Genomic DNA, 16,866 nt, shown 5'->3' with positions numbered 1-16,866 from the left:
ATCATACAGGCAGGAGAAAGAGTAGTTAGGGTGGGGTCAGGTGCCGGATTCCAGTTGAGTTTTGCTGATGAACAGAACTGGAAAGCCAAGGGAAAGGACATGATGGGTGGGAAAACCTGAGTAAGGTCTGGAAGGTGGAACGAGTGCCGCGCGGGACGTTTGAGAACTTGGTGGATGGCTGCATCCCGCCACGCGGAGGGATAGAATCCAACCTGGGGAGATCCTGTGGCTGACAGCTGCCTTTTCTGTCTTTTCTCCTCCCTCCCCGCCCCGTCCCCATCAGCGATGGTCCTCGGCCTGCCCAGCACCCGGGCTGCCGAGGACACCTGCGTGAACGCCTGCCCGGCCGCCTGCGTCTGCAGCAGCGTGGAGCGCCGCTGCTCCGTGCGCTGCGACCGCGCGGGCCTCCTGCGGGTGCCGGCCGAGTTCCCGTGCGAGGCGGCCTCCATCGACCTGGACCGCAACGGCCTGCGCTTCCTGGGCGAGCGGGCCTTTGGCACGCTGCCATCGCTGCGCCGCCTGTCCCTGCGCCACAACAACCTGTCCTTCATCACGCCCGGCGCCTTCAAGGGCCTGCCGCGCCTGGCCGAGCTGAGCCTGGCGCACAACGGCGACCTGCGCTACCTGCACGCGCGCACCTTCACCGCTCTCGGCCGCCTGCGCCGCCTCGACCTGACAGTCTGCCGCCTCTTCAGCGTGCCCGAGCGCCTTCTGGCCGAGCTGCCCGCCCTGCGCGAGCTCGCCGCCTTCGACAACCTGTTCCGCCGCGTGCCCGGCGCGCTGCGCGGCCTGGCCAACCTGACGCATGCGCACCTGGAGCGCAGCCGCATCGAGGCCGTGGCCTCCAGCTCGCTGCTGGGCCTGCGCCGCCTGCGCTCGCTCAGCCTGCAGGGCAACCGCGTGCGCGCCGTGCACGGCGGCGCCTTCCGCGACTGCAGCGCCCTGGAACACCTGCTGCTCAACGACAACCTGCTGGCTGCGCTGCCGGCAGATGCCTTCCTCGGCCTCCGCCGCCTGCGCACGCTCAACCTGGGCGGCAACGCGCTGGGCCGCGTGGTGCGCGCCTGGTTTGCCGAGCTGGCCGAGCTCGAGCTGCTCTACCTGGACCGCAACCGCATCGCCTTCGTGGAGGAGGGCGCCTTCCAGAACCTCTCGGGCCTCCTGGCCCTGCATCTCAACGGCAATCACCTTACTGTGCTTGCCTGGGCCGCCTTCCAGCCCGGCTTCTTCCTGGGCCGTCTCTTTCTCTTCCGCAACCCGTGGCGCTGCGACTGCCGCCTGGAGTGGCTGCGGGACTGGATGGAGAGCTTTGGGCGCACCGCCGACGTGCCCTGCGCCTCTCCGGGCTCGGTGGCTGGCCTCGATCTCCGCCAGGTGGCCTTCGGGCGCTCCTCCGAAGGCTTCTGTGTGGACCCTGATGAGCTGAACCTCACGGCTTCTAGTCCCGGCCCATCCCCAGAGCCGGCGGCCACCACAGTGAGCAGGTTCAGCAGCCTCCTCTCCAAGCTGTTGGCCCCGAGGGCCCCGGTGGCGGAGGCGGCCAATACCACCAAGGAGGGGCCGGTCAACACCTCGCTGTCCGACAGCTTTCCCTCTCTCGGGGTAGGCGGCTCGGGCTACAAGACCCCGTTTCTCGTGGGCTCTGGTCTCCTGCTCAGCGTGGCTCAGCACGTGCTGTTTGTCCTCCAGAGGGACTGACTGCCACACCAGGGTGGCCCAGACTGCCTTGGTGGGGCAGAGGGGAGGTTGTTAACTGGGCTGGATGGTGGTTGGTGGGGAGAGGGGCACAGGATAGGGGCACGGAGTGAAAGTTTCAGCGAAGGATGGAAGGACCAGTCTGCCATCAGAGGTGACCTGGGAAGAGGAGGACCTTGGGAAATACTCTGTGCGTGAGGGTGGGGTTTATGGATTTCTGCTCTTGTCACATGAGCATCAGTTGAAAAAGAGAAGCAACAATGAACAGGTGCCCTCTGGTGAGAAGACTAGGAATTGGAAGTTTCTGTGGCTACAGAACTCCATCCCTGCCCCTCCCCACCCGCGTCTTCTAGGAAACTGGGTCTGCATGCCTGAATTAGAGTTAATCCATTCAGTTCAGTTCAGTCGCTCAGTCGTGTCCGACTCTGCGACCCCATGGACTGCAGCACGCCAGTTAATCCATTCGCTAAGTACTAAAAATTGTGCCAATTCTCCTGGCGGGGCAACCATTAAGTCCAATCCCTTTGTTTTCTAGTACAACCCTCCTCCCCCTCCTCCAGGAGCCTGGGGACACTAGAGTCCAGGAAGATGGGTAGGACAGAAGGCCAGTGGGAAGGGGACTTAGACCCAAGGTAGTGGAGGTGGTTCCTGTGGTCCCAGATGTGTCAGGAGGTGTTTAAAACAAAGATTCATTTCACTTACTCTGCACTTATTCCCAGGGGTGGCCTTAGCTTCAAAAGAACTTTAGGGCAGGGTAGGGGAAAAAAGAGGAGGGGTATTGTCTGTGGACAAATATATTTATAAAATCTTAAGGTTAAAAAAAAAAAAAGATTAAACAGGTTTCTCTTCTGCAGGACTTTTCAAGGGTCTTTTGTGTGCAAACATGCATTGTTACTCTCCCGAGGAGGCCACAAAGTCCTCTTTGCTTTGTGTTTTGGAAAGACACAAGAGATGCTATATTAGCGGAGCAGGGAGTCTCCAGCTTAGACGATCCCATTAGGTGTGGGAATTATCATGAACTTCGCACTTCGGGGCTAGGAGAAAAGGTGGCAGCCAGTAGCTGGGCAAGGGGTGCTGAGAGATTTTCCAGGGTGCAAGGTGGCCAACTGTAAGCTCCCAGGCCAGAATGCCAGAGCAGGGGCTGTGTGTCTCTGTGTATGTGCTCAAGTCATCCTCCACACGTGTAATGATGACTGCCTTTGTGACACTCTGGCAGTCTCTAATCTTAATGTCCTCTCTCTGTATTTGAAGGGCTGAGTTTTCAAAGCCCACGTGGATTCAGGGTGCACAGAGCTGTGTTCTTCAAGGGCATAGTGCTTCTTCTGTGTCTCCAGGTAACACTAGGTATTAGAAATGTTGCAGAAAGCACCACTGAGGGCAGGAGTGTTCCGATGGATTATGACCGTTAGCGGTCATCAGCTCAATGGGTCTCAGCTGGCATTAAAAAAAAAAGGTATAACCAAAAGTCACAGAACATCATGTGTAATAAGTGTTATTTTGTGGAATTTTTAATTTAATCTGTATGCATTTGTTCAGATTTTATATATGTGTGTGTGTGTCTGGATTGCTGCATACAATTTATATTGTGGTTTATTGTTAAAAAAGTTTGAAAGTCACTAATCTGGAACATACATGGTTCTTTTTAAATGTTTTCTTTGGAAAACTCTCAAACCTACAGAAAAGTTGCAAGAATAATAGAATGAACACTTGGGCCTTTCACCTAGGTTTCTCATTTGCTAACATTGTATTGTATTTGTTTTGTCTCTTTGTTATTATCATTTCTCACAAACAGTTTGAGTTAGTTGTAAACATCATGCCTCTTTACCTATACATACGTCAATGTGTATTTCCTAAGAACAAGGACTTTCTCTTATCCACAGTGGCACTATCACAGTCACGAACTTTATCACTGGTAGAATACTATTATTTAAAATAGAAACTATATAGACATTTCAGCAGTTGTCAAAATGATTTTTTAGGCAGTCATTTTTCATGCGGGTGGAAAATGAGGTTCCTAGGTCATGGCTTGTATTCATTTGATCACAGTACTCAAAATTCTTAATTCATCAGTTGATTTTTAAGGTTTCAAAATAAATTCGTTCTCCAAATGTCTTACTTTTCGAATGTGAGAACCAGATGAGGTCAGAAATGTTGTTTGTTCAAACCGTGTGTTGTGGCCATGGTAACTGAATGAGGATCATGAGAATCCTGGAGGCGAGATCTCTGCATTGGGTAACCATGTGCATCCACAGCAGCCTGCGTTTCTGAGGAACAAGGTGCTGCCCTGGGAGGAATGTCCATCCTTTCATTTGGAGTGGGTTCTTGAGAGTCAGCTTCAAAATGCTGCTCCAATTCTGCCTGGTGGTGAGGTGGTGAGCTGTTTAATGAACATTTGTTTGGCTGAATGTTTCTAAACAAGTATAAGTGCTGAAATAGCCTCCAGGGAACAGATTTTTATAGAGCTACCCAGCCCAGTAGAATTCTGGGAACGTGGGAGTTCCTTACTGCCAAACAGATCCAGAGCTGCCTGGAACGAGTTCCCAGCGAATTGTGGCCATTATGAGCTCTCATGAGAGAAAGGAGAGTGGAGAGTTCCCAGTTTGGAGTTCAGTAAGTTTCTTACCCCATCATTGGCTAATTAGTACCTTGAGAAAAGTTAAGGTCCTGTGGGTTATGCTAAGCAAATCCATGTGCCCGTCAGGATGGACCACGTTATGCTATGGTAACAAACAACCTCCAACCTTGGTGGCTGACTGAGGGTTATTTCTTGGTCATGCTACATGTCCAGCATGGACTTATTAGGGGGGCTCTGTGCCTTGTAGCCATTCAGGAACCAAGGCTGAGGAAGGATCTGCCACTCGGGCCCTGGGATTTGCTGCAATGGAGAAAGCAAGCTTGGGAGAATCATTGCTCCAAAATGCTTCCACCCAGATGTGACACCTGTTGTTTCTCACTTTTTACTGGCCAAAAATGTCACACAACTGCACTTTAGCAAGGCAGGAAAGTATGGTTTCTCCATGTGCCCAGAAGGAAGGGGAGAACTGGGAATATTGGTGAACACTGGCAATGCTCCAAAGCAGTAGAGACTCCAGGCAGCTCCCCTGATAGAATCAAGTCTGGACTGCTCAGAATTGTCAGAAGAAATAGAGGCTTGAGGGGGCAATCTGGTGAGTGAGTCACTAGCCCCAGGCTTTCTCTCCTTCCAGCACCCTCACTAGGCTTTGAAGACAGTGTTTACTTTAGCCTATAGGAATGCTGTGGCCTCACTGTATTGGTTCTTTCAAGAAAGGGGAGAGAAAATATAGACAGGAGGTTCATATTTACCCCTTAAACAAATGTTTTCCATGCCAGTATTAAAACCTCCAGAAGTTTGATCTTTGGAATTTCCAGGGGTCCATCAGAGCCAAAGGGGTCAGTCAAGTTCGATCCTCAGCCTGCCTGACTACTTGCTGGGCAGTCCCTTCCTTATCCCAGCTCCATAGGTCCTGAAAACTGCTGCTCAGAGTTCCAAATGAACAAACGCTTCTGGGAACACCAGTTAGCCTAAACTTGCACAAAATACCGCAAGTATTTTTTCTTTCTTGGCCATGACACATGGCATGTGGGACATGAGTTTTTACTTCCCCAACCAGGAATGGAACCCATGCCTCCTGCCATGGAAGCACGGAGTCTTAACCACTGGACCACCAGGGAAGTCCCCAAAAGTTGCACAAAATAAAGTCATATTTCTCTCCAAAGAACACCAACATTGGGGAGATGGGGTGACACAGCTGAGAGAAAACTACAGAAATCGCCCTCCTTTTAAAGTGTTACATGTATAACCAAAGTTTCTTTTATCTTGAAAGATACTCCCTTTTTCTGTTATCAAACAGGACCCTTCATTTCCTGCTCTGAGATTGTTCAGGTTTCCCCCAAGAGCAAGGAGTGCGTCCTGGCTTTCCATTTGCACTTGGCCCCATAGCTTCATAGAGCAGAGGAAGATTATCCCAGAGGCATTTTCATGTTTTAAGCGTCAGTAGCAACTCGATCTCCGCTCCCTGCCCTCCATGCATGCACGCAGTCACGGGGGATGAACTGATTGGAGGAGTCACAGGCAACCTCTCGTCTTAGAGCTCTTGGGTGTATGTCTACCTGAGGCCTGGGGTACAAAGCTGGAGTGAAACACGGCCCCTCCACAGTGAGCCTGGCCGACTTCAGTGGCTGAATGAATGTTGCTTATGTTCCTTCTATTTGTGTTCCAGGAACAGAAAATTTAGAAGCACTTAGACAAACATTTGCACTTTTCAAGGGAGTTCCCTTGAAATGTTGCTGACTTTTACTACTGTGCTCCTGAGAGGAGAAAAAGAGTTTTTGTTCATAACCAGACTGAGTGAAACACCAACCTGCAGGGAGGCCCATGGAGGGCCACCACTGTGGTTCCCAGTGGCCTAGTGGGAGTTCTGTCTGCAATATATGACCTTGAGGCCGAGGCCCACTTGTGGCTCGCTCACGATCCATTAGTGGGTCATGGCATTGGTAGTGGCAACCAGCATTAAAAATAATAGTGACATGGAACTTCCCTGTTGGTCTAGTGGTTAAGAATCTGCCTTGCAATGCAGGGGTTGTGGGAACTAAGGGTGAGGGAACTAAGATCCCACATGCTGCAGGGCAACTACTGATCCTGAGCGCCACAACTAGAGAATCTGTGTACCACAAGGAAAGATCCCGTATTATGTAACAAACACCCTGAGTGCTGCAACTAAGACCCAACACAGCCAAATAAGTAAATATTAGAAAAAATAATAGTGACAAGGTATTTGGGGAAATTTCAGCAAGCATCACAGATATTAAGAAAGGCATTATTTCATTAAATTTTTGCTTCAGTTATATATGTGTATGTGTATACTGGAGCCCAGTATAAAAATGTACTCTCATTGGGGGTCACAATCGTGAATATTTGAAAGCCACTGTCATAGATCACTTTGATTCCTTATATATTTGCAAAGAGCATGGGGTTGAAAGTAAAGCCCAGGACTATTTTGTTGATTAATTTTCTCAGCCAATTTATTTTCTTGTGTCATCACTAAAAAGTAGACTAGCCTTATTTATTCCCTGTTTAAAGACTTAGTTAGATCAAAAGAAGCAAGATTGGGCATTTCGAAGAGCACCTGGGCAATTAGAAGGTAGAATTGAGGTGCTCTTTGATGGACTTGAAGGGGCAGGGGGAAGTGGAATGTGCAAACCAGGTGGCTAATGGGTGTGTGGCTCCTGCAGTGAGGATCTGTAGAGGCCCACAGAGCGCTAATGGTTGTTTCATTTAATAAGTTAATAACTAATAATGTGAATGTCTTTGAAGGACCCTCTTGGTGTCTCACAGTGATATCTATTATTAAAGCATCCAAAAAGATGAAAAACAACCTCAAGGGTAAAAGATTGAGATCATGATCATTTAGGGAAATCCTGCGATGTTACCTCAATGTCCTAGTCCTAATATTCTATATAACTGCCTTTATATGTTGTTTCTAATTCTATTCCAAATGCTTGTTGCTGTGGAGTTCAAATGGCTACCATTATTGACTATTTATTATGTGTCAGAGTCAGTGTCTGATCATAAAATTCTCTCATTCAGGCATTCTTATCCCCATTTTACAGATGTATTTAGAAACTAAGGTTTAGATAATGTTATAAGTAACTTGCAAAAGTTTTGAATCCAGATCTCTATGCTCCAAACCCACAGTAAACTCCCCTGCCTCTAGATTTGATGTGACATTTTTCACCTGTGGAAATTTTTCTCTTCTGGAGCTAATCATTGAAGTTCAGAGGAAATGACTTAAAAAAAAGATTCCAAAAGAATTGTATGCCATGACCAAGTGGAGTTTACTCCAGGTGTGTAAGGCTGCCTGAATCTTTGAAAATCAATGTAATCTAACATATCAACAAACTGAAGAAAATCATATAATCATGCTAGTTGGTACAGAAAAAGCATTTGGCAAAAATCCAATACCCATTCATGATAAAAACCCTCAGCAAGTTAGAAATAGAGGAGAATGGTCTGAACTTGAGAAAGAAGCATTTAGAAGAAATCTGTAGCTAATATCATACTTACTGGTGAAGGACTGAATGTTTTCCCATAAAGTCAGCAACACAGGGAGGATGTCCACTCTCACCACTTCTATTCACCATAATACTGGAAATTCTAGCTAGAGTCATGAGTTAAGAAAAAGAAATAAAAGACCTACATATTTGAAAGAAATAAAACTGGCCTTATTTGCAAATGATATAATTTTCTACGTAGCAAATTCCAAATAATATATCCCAAATTCCTAGAAGTAAAAAGTATATTCAGTAAGATCACAGGGAACAAGATCAATACACAAAAATCATTCATATTTCTTTTTCTTTTTTTTTTGGCCACACCGAGTGGCATGTGGGATCTTAGTTCCCCGACCAAGGATCAAACCTGTGGCCCCTGCAGTGGAAGCACAGAGTCTTAACCATTGGACTGCCAGGGAAGTCCCCATAAGCAATGAACACATAGAAACAGAAATTAAAAACAAATACCATTTACAATCACTCCAAATGCTTAACATATACATGTAACAAAACATATACAGCCTCTCTATGAAATGCTGATGAAAGGACCAAAGATCTAAACAAGACACACTGTTCATGAATTGGAAGAGTCAACATTTAAAGGTATCAGTTCTCCAGAAAAAGAATTCAGAATAATGATAGTGAAGATGATCCAGGATCTCGGAAAAAGAATGGAGAAGATGCAAGAAATGTTTACCAAAGACCTAGAAGAACTAAAGAACAAACAAACAGAGATGAACAGTACACTAGAAATAGATTAATGGCAGAAAATCAAACAAATGTTTGGCAAACATGTATACATGGGAGAGACCCCAGAGAACTGAATAACTCACCAAAATGGCCAAAGCCCTCACCTTAAATACCATCTTCAGCTAAAGACAAAAGAGGATGTTGGTGCTGGGGGACATCAGTTGTGGAGGTGACCAGGAAAAGCACAGTGAGACAGAGGTAAAGTGGTTGTGTAGGTTTAAGTCCTTACCTTCTCCATTGATAAGAGTTTCTAGAGGTAAGGTTATCCACCTCTTCCTGGTACTGTGTAGGAGACACCCTTAAAGGAAATTTCCCTTCTACAGTAAAGGTCTCTTACAAAAATGTAACTTCTGCTTGGGTTTCAGAGTACCTCCCAGGTCTACTGTTTCTTAAAAAATAATCATCCTAAAATAATCCTTATGCCAGAGAGACACATTTTGGGGCAGCAAATTTTGCCCTCCTACAGAGTAATGAGATTTCTATCAATCTCAGCAAAGTCCTTGGTAGACTTAAGACAAGCATCTTTAAAGTTTATACAGAAAGACAGAGGCCATAGAATAGTTAAGCTAATCCTGACAGAAGATGGTAAAGGGGGAGGAATCACTCTATGTGAAGACTTAAGTCTTACTGTATAGCTACACTAATCAAGACAGTGTGATATTGTCAGAGATAGGCGCATAGAAACATTGATCAATGAACAGAACAGAGAACCCAGAAATGTACCCACACAAATAGGTTCAGCTTGTTTTTTTCCTATTAATCCTCTTTTGATTTGGATTTTTCTCAGTTCCCCATCCTGTTTTTTCTTCTTTATTTTTGGCTACTCTGGATCTTTGTTGCTGCGTGCATGCTTTCTCTAGTTGAGGCAAGCCTACTCTTTTCTAGTTGCAGTGGCTTCTCTCATTGCAGAGCACAGACTCTAGGCTCACAGCTTTCAGTAGTTGCAGCTCAAGGGCTTTAGAGCACAGGCTCAGTAGTTGTGGCTCATGGGCTCAGTTGCTTCATGGCATGTGGAATCTCCCTGGACCAGGGATGGAACCCATGTCCCCTGCATTGGCAGGCGGATTCCTATCCACTGTACCACCAGGGAAGTCCTCAGCTCCTCTTTCACAAAAGTGCAAAAGCATTTCAATGGAGGAAGGATTGCCTTGTCAACAAATGGTGCTGGAGCAATTGAACATTCATGTGCAAAAAAATGAAACTAGACTTAAGCCTCACACCTTAATCAAACATTAACTCAAAATGAATCTTGGAATTAAATGTAAAATCCAAAACTATAAAACTTTTAGGAAGAGAAAAATTCTTGGGATTTACAAGGCTAAGGAGTTCTTTGACTTGACATTGTTGGGGAGGAAGAAAGTCAAGAGAGGATATTAGGCGTAGTAGTTTGGGACTTCACAGGCAGTGGAGGCGGGGCAGGCAATTCACAAGAGATGGAAAAACAAATGTTTGGTAAATAAATGTTTGTTGAGCCATGCACAGACAGTGAAGACTCACTAATTTTAATAGACTTCCCTATGTTCCTGTCTACTCACTAGTTCGTACTGTAGTTATCTATGGTGATAGCTCTTTTCCTGGAACAGGTCCTCTAACTGCCTAAATCCTTTTAGGCAGGAGGCAGGTCAAAGGTCCTTCCTGAGTCTTTGGGGCCTTAAAAATAACCTACATTAATCTTCAGGCCAAAGGGACACAATTCAGGGCAGTGTAGCTTGCTTCCCTACAACATGGTTGCATTTTTTGGTTTTCCCTGGCTCCCACCAATAAATTTCTTTGCGGACCATTTTTTGCTTTCTCTGGTTTAAAATATGTTCTTCAGCAAAACAGAACACTGTCCATTATGCAGAACATCATCGAAAAACTCCCCCTGGGGCTTTGAAGCGTCTCTCTGTGAAGCTGAGAAGTGGCATTGCGTGTTTCCCTGGCATGTGTTTTGGTCCTATAAACGAGCATCCTCTGGTTCGGGAGCTGGTTTCCAGACGGACGAACCCACCACAGCACATCACTAATTTCAGGTTAAGGCTGACCAAGAACAATTTGTGCTTTCTGGTTTCCCTGGCACATGGCTGATATTACAGGGCTGACTCATTGTGATTAATCCAGTGACTGCAGGCACAGCCTTGTGGAAAGACAAAGCCAGCATCACTTGTCTCACTTCACCACTGAGTGCCGAAGCTTCCATTTCCTCATCGGGAAAAAGCTTTTTACCTCAAAGAGCTATTGTGAGGCTTGGAGAGTTGAACTAGCTGTGAAACACTTGAGCCAGCCAAGGAAATGTGAGTCACCATTTTGAGTCTCAAATAGGATTGGATTCAGCTGTGAGTAACAGAAACCTCCAAATACTCGTGGCTTAAACAAGGTAGAAGTTTATGTCTCTCTCATGATCAAGATCCAGGGAAGTTGTAGGGGAGGAAAAATAATTTTTCTTCTACCCTCCTGAGTTCTTAGCTGAGACCCCTGTAATAAAAGATGGATTAACAGAGAAAAGGGACTTCCCTGATGGTCCAGGGTTAAGACTCTGCACTTCCACTGCAGGCGATTCGGGTTCCATCCCTGGTCAGGGAAGTTCCACATACCATGCCATGCGGCCAAAAGAAAAAAAAGGCCTACAAGTTTTAATTAACATGTGTATCTCCTGTATATCTGGGAGAGATCCAGGAAAACTGACTAATTCCCTGAGGTGGCCTAACCAGTTTCTATACCATCTTCAGTTAAAGACGAGAGAAGGTGTGTGTGCTGGGCATGGGGGACAGTTCTGGGGGGTCACCAGGAAAATCATGGTAAACAAGGGTAAAGTTGTTATGTAGATTGAAGTTGGCACCTTCTTCATTGATAAGAGTTTCTTGTGATTTAGTCTTTCTTTCTGGTAAAGAGAGGGAGACACACTTACAAACGAAGATTTTCCTTGTAAGTGTAAATGCCTCTTACAAAAGAGTAGCTTCTGTTTTCAGAGCTTCTCCTACACCGCATTTCTCAAAATAATAAGCTGAAATAATCCTTAGGGCTGTTAAAAAAAAGACAATGGGCCCAAAATGGATTCACTTGGGCTAAACCCACGTCACCAAACCAAGACTTAACACCTAATTTAAATACAGTTTCAACCTCTCCCAGGAGTAGACTCTTAAGCCAATCAGTTTGGAAGGTCAGCACTAATGAGGTAATCTGCCATCTCCTTGTCCTGCCCTCTTCTGCCTATGAAAAGGCAAAATAAAAATCTTTCATTTTGTACAGCTCCTCAGAACTCCTTTTAATCTGCTGGATAGGATGCTACCCAGTTCATAAATCACTGAATAAAGCCAATAAGATCTTTACAATTGGGAATTCCCCGGTGGTCCAGTGGTTAGGACTGATTCTGCGCTTCCATTGCTGGGGGTCTGAGTTCCATCCCTGGTTGGGGAACTAAGATCCTGCAAGCTGCACAGCATGGCCAAAAAAAAAAAAAAACACCCCAAACAAGAAAAAGAGACCTTTATACTTTACTTAGTTGAACTTTTTTTTTTTTTTTGCCTTGGCAAAAAGGCATTTTTTGGAGTGGTGCTACCCTCCAAAATCTGGAGCCTGTGTGGCAGCTCTGCTCCACAAAGCTCTTAAGGACCCAGATTCTGCCTATGTTATTGGTCGTCTGTGTGTGGTTTCTCTTCTCACAGTCACCTCTTGATTCAAAAGGGCTGCAGAGCATCATCCAACTCTGTCTCCTCTACTTAATACTTCACTCTTGTCACTTCTGTTACCACATGAGTGGTAACGTTTCCCACATTAAACAATTCTGTGACACCAGCTAAATGTCCTACAATTTAACTCAATTCTGACACCGTCTACCTGGAGATAGAATCAGGCCCTTCTCTGATGTTGAAAGCTCAGCTTCTCTATACATGGGTGCCGGATCTAATCTCGGAGATAGAGTTTTGGGTGAAGTAGAAAAGAGTAGCTTTATTGCACACTTTATCCATACTTCGGGGTGTGGATGGGGAGGCATTTTTTGTTCACCAACCAGGAAGCTCTCCAAACACTGTCCTTTTGGGTTTTTGTGGAGTCATAATTGATTAAATCCTTGACCGTTGGTGATTAATTCAATTTCCAGCTGCTCCCAGGAGTTGGGGGTGGGGGGTGGGGTGGAGATGAAATTTCTAACCAGTCCCCATCCTGAGGCTAATCCAGGAGCTTGCCCCAAACACCTAATTAACATACCCACTGGTCTTGAAAGGGACTTGTTAAGAGTAACAGAAGTCACCTTCATGGCTTTTATCACTTAGGAAATTCCAAGGGTTGTAGGAGCTCTATGCTAGAAACAAGATCAAATACATATTTCTTAGTATAAATCACGGTATCGTGCCAACACATCCTCAGTCAAGCCAGAAGGAGGGAGAAAGAGGGTGAGGAAAACCACATCTTCTATCAAGAATGCTCTCTGACAGTTGCACAAACCCCTCTGCTCCCATCCTGTTGGCCAAACCCAAGTCACATGACTAAACCAAAATGCAGAGGAGGCTGGGAAATGTCATTTTTCTCCCACCCAGTTATATAGCCAGCTAAACAATGAGGATTCTATTACTGCAGATAAAGGGAAATTATATAAAAAAGGGAGACTGCCACAACTTGGTTGGTACTCTAGGAAAGTGGAGGACTGTTATCTAACTTCCCCCAGTCACCTGGGGAAAGGTTGTGTTGTCAGCAGACTTTGATCAAGGCAATCAAAATATTCACAAGTGTACTTTCACATCCAAACTTCTCCAGGGTCACATCTGGACTAAAAGTCAGAGCCCCAGCCCTCCACTCCCATCCCCACCCCTGAGAGAACTCGCCTGACTTCCCAATTTTGTAAACTCTTGTATGGTCAGGCCATTCATGATGGTTGCCATTTTTTTTTTCTTTTTTTTGCCATTTTGAATGGCTATACATCCCCAGCCGGACCAGTGCCTGCTTCACCTACACCTATTCACATGACTGACCTTCCTACATATTTGCCCCAGGCTCCAGTCAGTGGCTTGTTCTAACCTTTAGATCAGAATATCACCATAGAGCTTATCAGAGGGGCGTGAGCGGTGTGCCCCTCTGCTGGTTTCCTTGTTAACCACTGACCAGTCCACCTGACGTCAATTTCCCCTATAATTGACAGCCTCCTCCCATCCCCAGACTGAAGACTGCCTCCACGACTTGCTGGCGAGATGTTGCTCCAGATATGTAAGCTTTCCCGTCCATTAAACTGTTGCTGGAGAGCAAATGTCTCGTCCTGGGACCCCAAAGTGAACGGCCTTCACTCTGCGCAGGAAATAATTCAAGAGCAAGCCAAAGAAAAGCCAAGGTGAGTTTATTTAGAGGGATATGTATTCCACAGGCAGAGTGCAGACTGTCTCAGAAAGTGAGAGCGGCTCTGGGGTGTGGGGTCATTGGTTTCTTTGGACTGAATCATTTTATACGCTACCCAGTGTGAGGAATGTTCTTGCTGTTTCAGGGAAGAGTGGGGTCTTGGCAGGAATTGGGCCTCTGCCCACTTTTTGGCCTTTTATGGTTGTCTTGGTACTGTCATCGTGTGAGGGGGCGTGATTTTAAGTGTTACAATGAAGGTGTGTGTGTGCTCAGTCAAGTCCGACTCTTTGCGACCACATGAACTGTAGCCTGCCAGGCTCCTATATCGAAGGAATTTTCCAGGCAAGAATACTGGAGTGGGTTGCCATTTCCTCCTTTGGGGGTTGTTCTCAACCCAGGAACTGAGCCTGTGTCTCCTGCATTGCAGATGGATTCTTTACCACTAGAGCCACCTGGGAAGCCCTGTTACAAGGAAAGTATAATGAGCTAAAAGGAAAGTATAATGAGCTAAAGGTCAATGACTGGGTTCTTCTCAAAGCCATCTTGGTTTCAGCTGGTTCCTGTCGGTCATTCTTGCATCCCAGCTGTGCTCCCTCTTCATTTATTTAGTGGTTGCGCCCTGCCCCCTTCCCTCCAGTCTCATTTCCCCCTCAGAGACTTTTCTCCCATAGTCTCCTGGGAAGCAGAAGGGTCACGGTCCTTCTGTAACTGCTTCAGAGCTGAGTAATGGCATCAACCCTGCTGGTCAGGGAGTAGAAATCTCTGGATGCCTGGTCTAGGGGTCCCCGGGGCAGGATAGCTTGTTTTAAGTTGAAGGGCAGTATGGCCTGGAATCCTTGCATAGCCATCATTTTGATGTGGAACTGTTGTAACCTGGAAAACATGAACTTTACCAAGTGTTTCAAGAGGCAGAGTCTGAAGAGGAGGATGACCACGACTAGGCCTGGGAGGGGCAGGAACCCAGTAAGGCTATGGAGGATGCTCTTAACGGAGAACCACATGGCATTAGGGTCTGACCCCTGGTTGTAGGGTGTAACCATGATGCTTGTTCATAAATCTTCTTGATGTCCATCTTGATTTGGCCCGAACTGTTGACACAAGTAGAGCAGGTTTCGTCTATGACTGCACAAACACCACCCTGCTCATCCAGCAAGTAATCTAGGGCCTTTCTATTGTCCATAACCACACTGGCCAGTGCGTTTAAAGAAGTTGAAAGTCTGTTTAGGGCATTTCCAGTGGTCAGGGCCGGACTCTCTATAAAGTGTTGGTTACATTTTCTAGGGTTACCTCATAGTTGGCAAAGCCTCCCCATGGAGCTGCCAATCCCCCTGCCAGTCCTATTCTTGCCAGTATTAATCCAATGGCCCTCTTGGGATGGTACTGAGTGTTACTATGTAGTGTTACTAAGAATGGGACCCAATGTCCTAATGTATCGGCAGGCTCCCTTGTGCCACACACCATCAACCTAAGGATAAGCATTTACACAGGGGCCAGTTTTTCTCCCGGCTGCCCTTGTCTTTGGGCCTTCTTTCTGGCGAGTGCCACATACGCAGACATATTCTGAAGCTGCAATAAGACATCTGGGAGCAGACGAATTTAACAAGGAAGCCACCGTCTGAATCCATGGAAGGGACGAGTTTTGAACACAACTTGGGGATAAGGGCCCATTAATAAATTCAAAATAGTTAAGTTCTGGAGTATTCCATGCCCTTGGCTTAGATGAGATGGTGAAGAGGGTTTTACCTACAGCTTCTGTGAAGTCCAATTTTTAGTCCATGGCACATGGGCTTCATTCTCAGCACACAGAGTGGAGGTGTTTGTGGGAAGGCAGTTTGGGTCCAGGTTCCAAAACGCTGTGATGATGTTACCATCCGGTGGCCACGGATTGCTCCAAAGAGGCTCACCACAGCCAAGAGAACCATTAGAGGTGTAGTAGCATTGGAAGCATAACTGGTTTTCTGGATAACAAAAACAGCCATCATTAATGGAAAAGTTATGTCACCTTTTAAAGAGAGTTAAACTTAGGCAAAGTATTGAGCCTGAAGGGAGTAGTGCCCAGCACGCTCAAATCTTAGGCATGGAGGGGAATGGGCGCTGGATTTTTATGTGTGTGTGTGTTTTAATCTTATTCTGTGCTGGGTCTTTGTTGCTCCCTGGGCTTTTCTGTATTGCAGTGTGCTGGCTTCTCATCGTGGTGACTTCTCTTGTGGTGGAACACTGGCTCTAGGGTGTGAAAACTTCAGTATTTGGGGCATGTGGGCTTCAGGAGTTGCGACTCCTAGGCTCTAGAGCACAGGCTCAATAGTTTAGGCACGTGGGCTTAGTTGCCCTGCAGCATGTGGGATCTACCTGGATCAGGGAGCGAACCCATGTCTCCTGCATTGACACGTGGATTCTTTACTACTGAGCTACCAGGGAAGCCCCACCATGTTTGAATTGATAATACTCTGTTGTGTGTACCTATTTGTACCTGTAACAATTGTTGTAAGCCAGGATATTTATGGCAGACACAACATTTAACTAGTTTTTCTCCTAGGGAGACTACTTCAGATGTTGACTAAAGCATTATTTTCCCATTTTGTCTGAGCCATGACATTGTCAGAAGTCCTACTAGGAGTATCATAGCTTTTGACATCATATTACTATATTTTTGTCTCAGACCCAGTAAGGATAAAGAAGATATTTACCAGGGCGAGGGCTTTCTGAAAAGCTGCAGAGTAAGAGCATGATAGAAACACAAAGTTTACTAGGCCAACCTACCACAGCCATGTGAAGTCACTTACCTGTTCTCTTGAACAGGTATCTGAGGTCTTCCACTGGCTTGCAAGAGTAGGCCGTCTCTGGTTCCTGTTAGGGCTTAAAAGATACAGGTTTTATTCTAGACAGATGTACCCAACTAGTAACTCTCTGTAGCTTGTCAGCAGTTGGGGCACTTAGTAACATTTGATATGGTCCCTTCCATTTTGGTTGTAGCTGGTACTCACGTGACTCTTCCCTTAAGTTTTTAGTAGGACAGAGTCCCCTGACTGGACTGAGACCTTGACC

General features: G+C 46.3%; 1 protein-coding gene across 1 annotated transcript in view; it reads left to right on the top strand.

Annotated features, from left to right (window-relative positions):
• NYX (nyctalopin) overlaps positions 1-11,675 on the top strand; it is a 31,151-nt gene extending 19,476 nt beyond the window's left edge. The window contains exon 2 of the mRNA XM_061410403.1: positions 284-11,675. Coding sequence (XP_061266387.1) covers positions 284-1,698 — 1,415 coding nt within the window. The 3' untranslated portion in view covers positions 1,699-11,675. The remainder of the gene's footprint in view (positions 1-283) is intronic.
• The last annotated feature ends 5,191 nt before the right edge of the window (positions 11,676-16,866 follow it).

The sequence above is a fragment of the Bos javanicus genome, chromosome X (assembly GCF_032452875.1).
Source record: "Bos javanicus breed banteng chromosome X, ARS-OSU_banteng_1.0, whole genome shotgun sequence".
In the NCBI taxonomy this organism is placed as follows: Eukaryota; Metazoa; Chordata; class Mammalia; order Artiodactyla; family Bovidae; genus Bos; species Bos javanicus.
The sequence above is the reverse complement of the archived record's forward strand: the minus strand, read 5'-3'. Positions and strand labels throughout refer to the sequence as shown.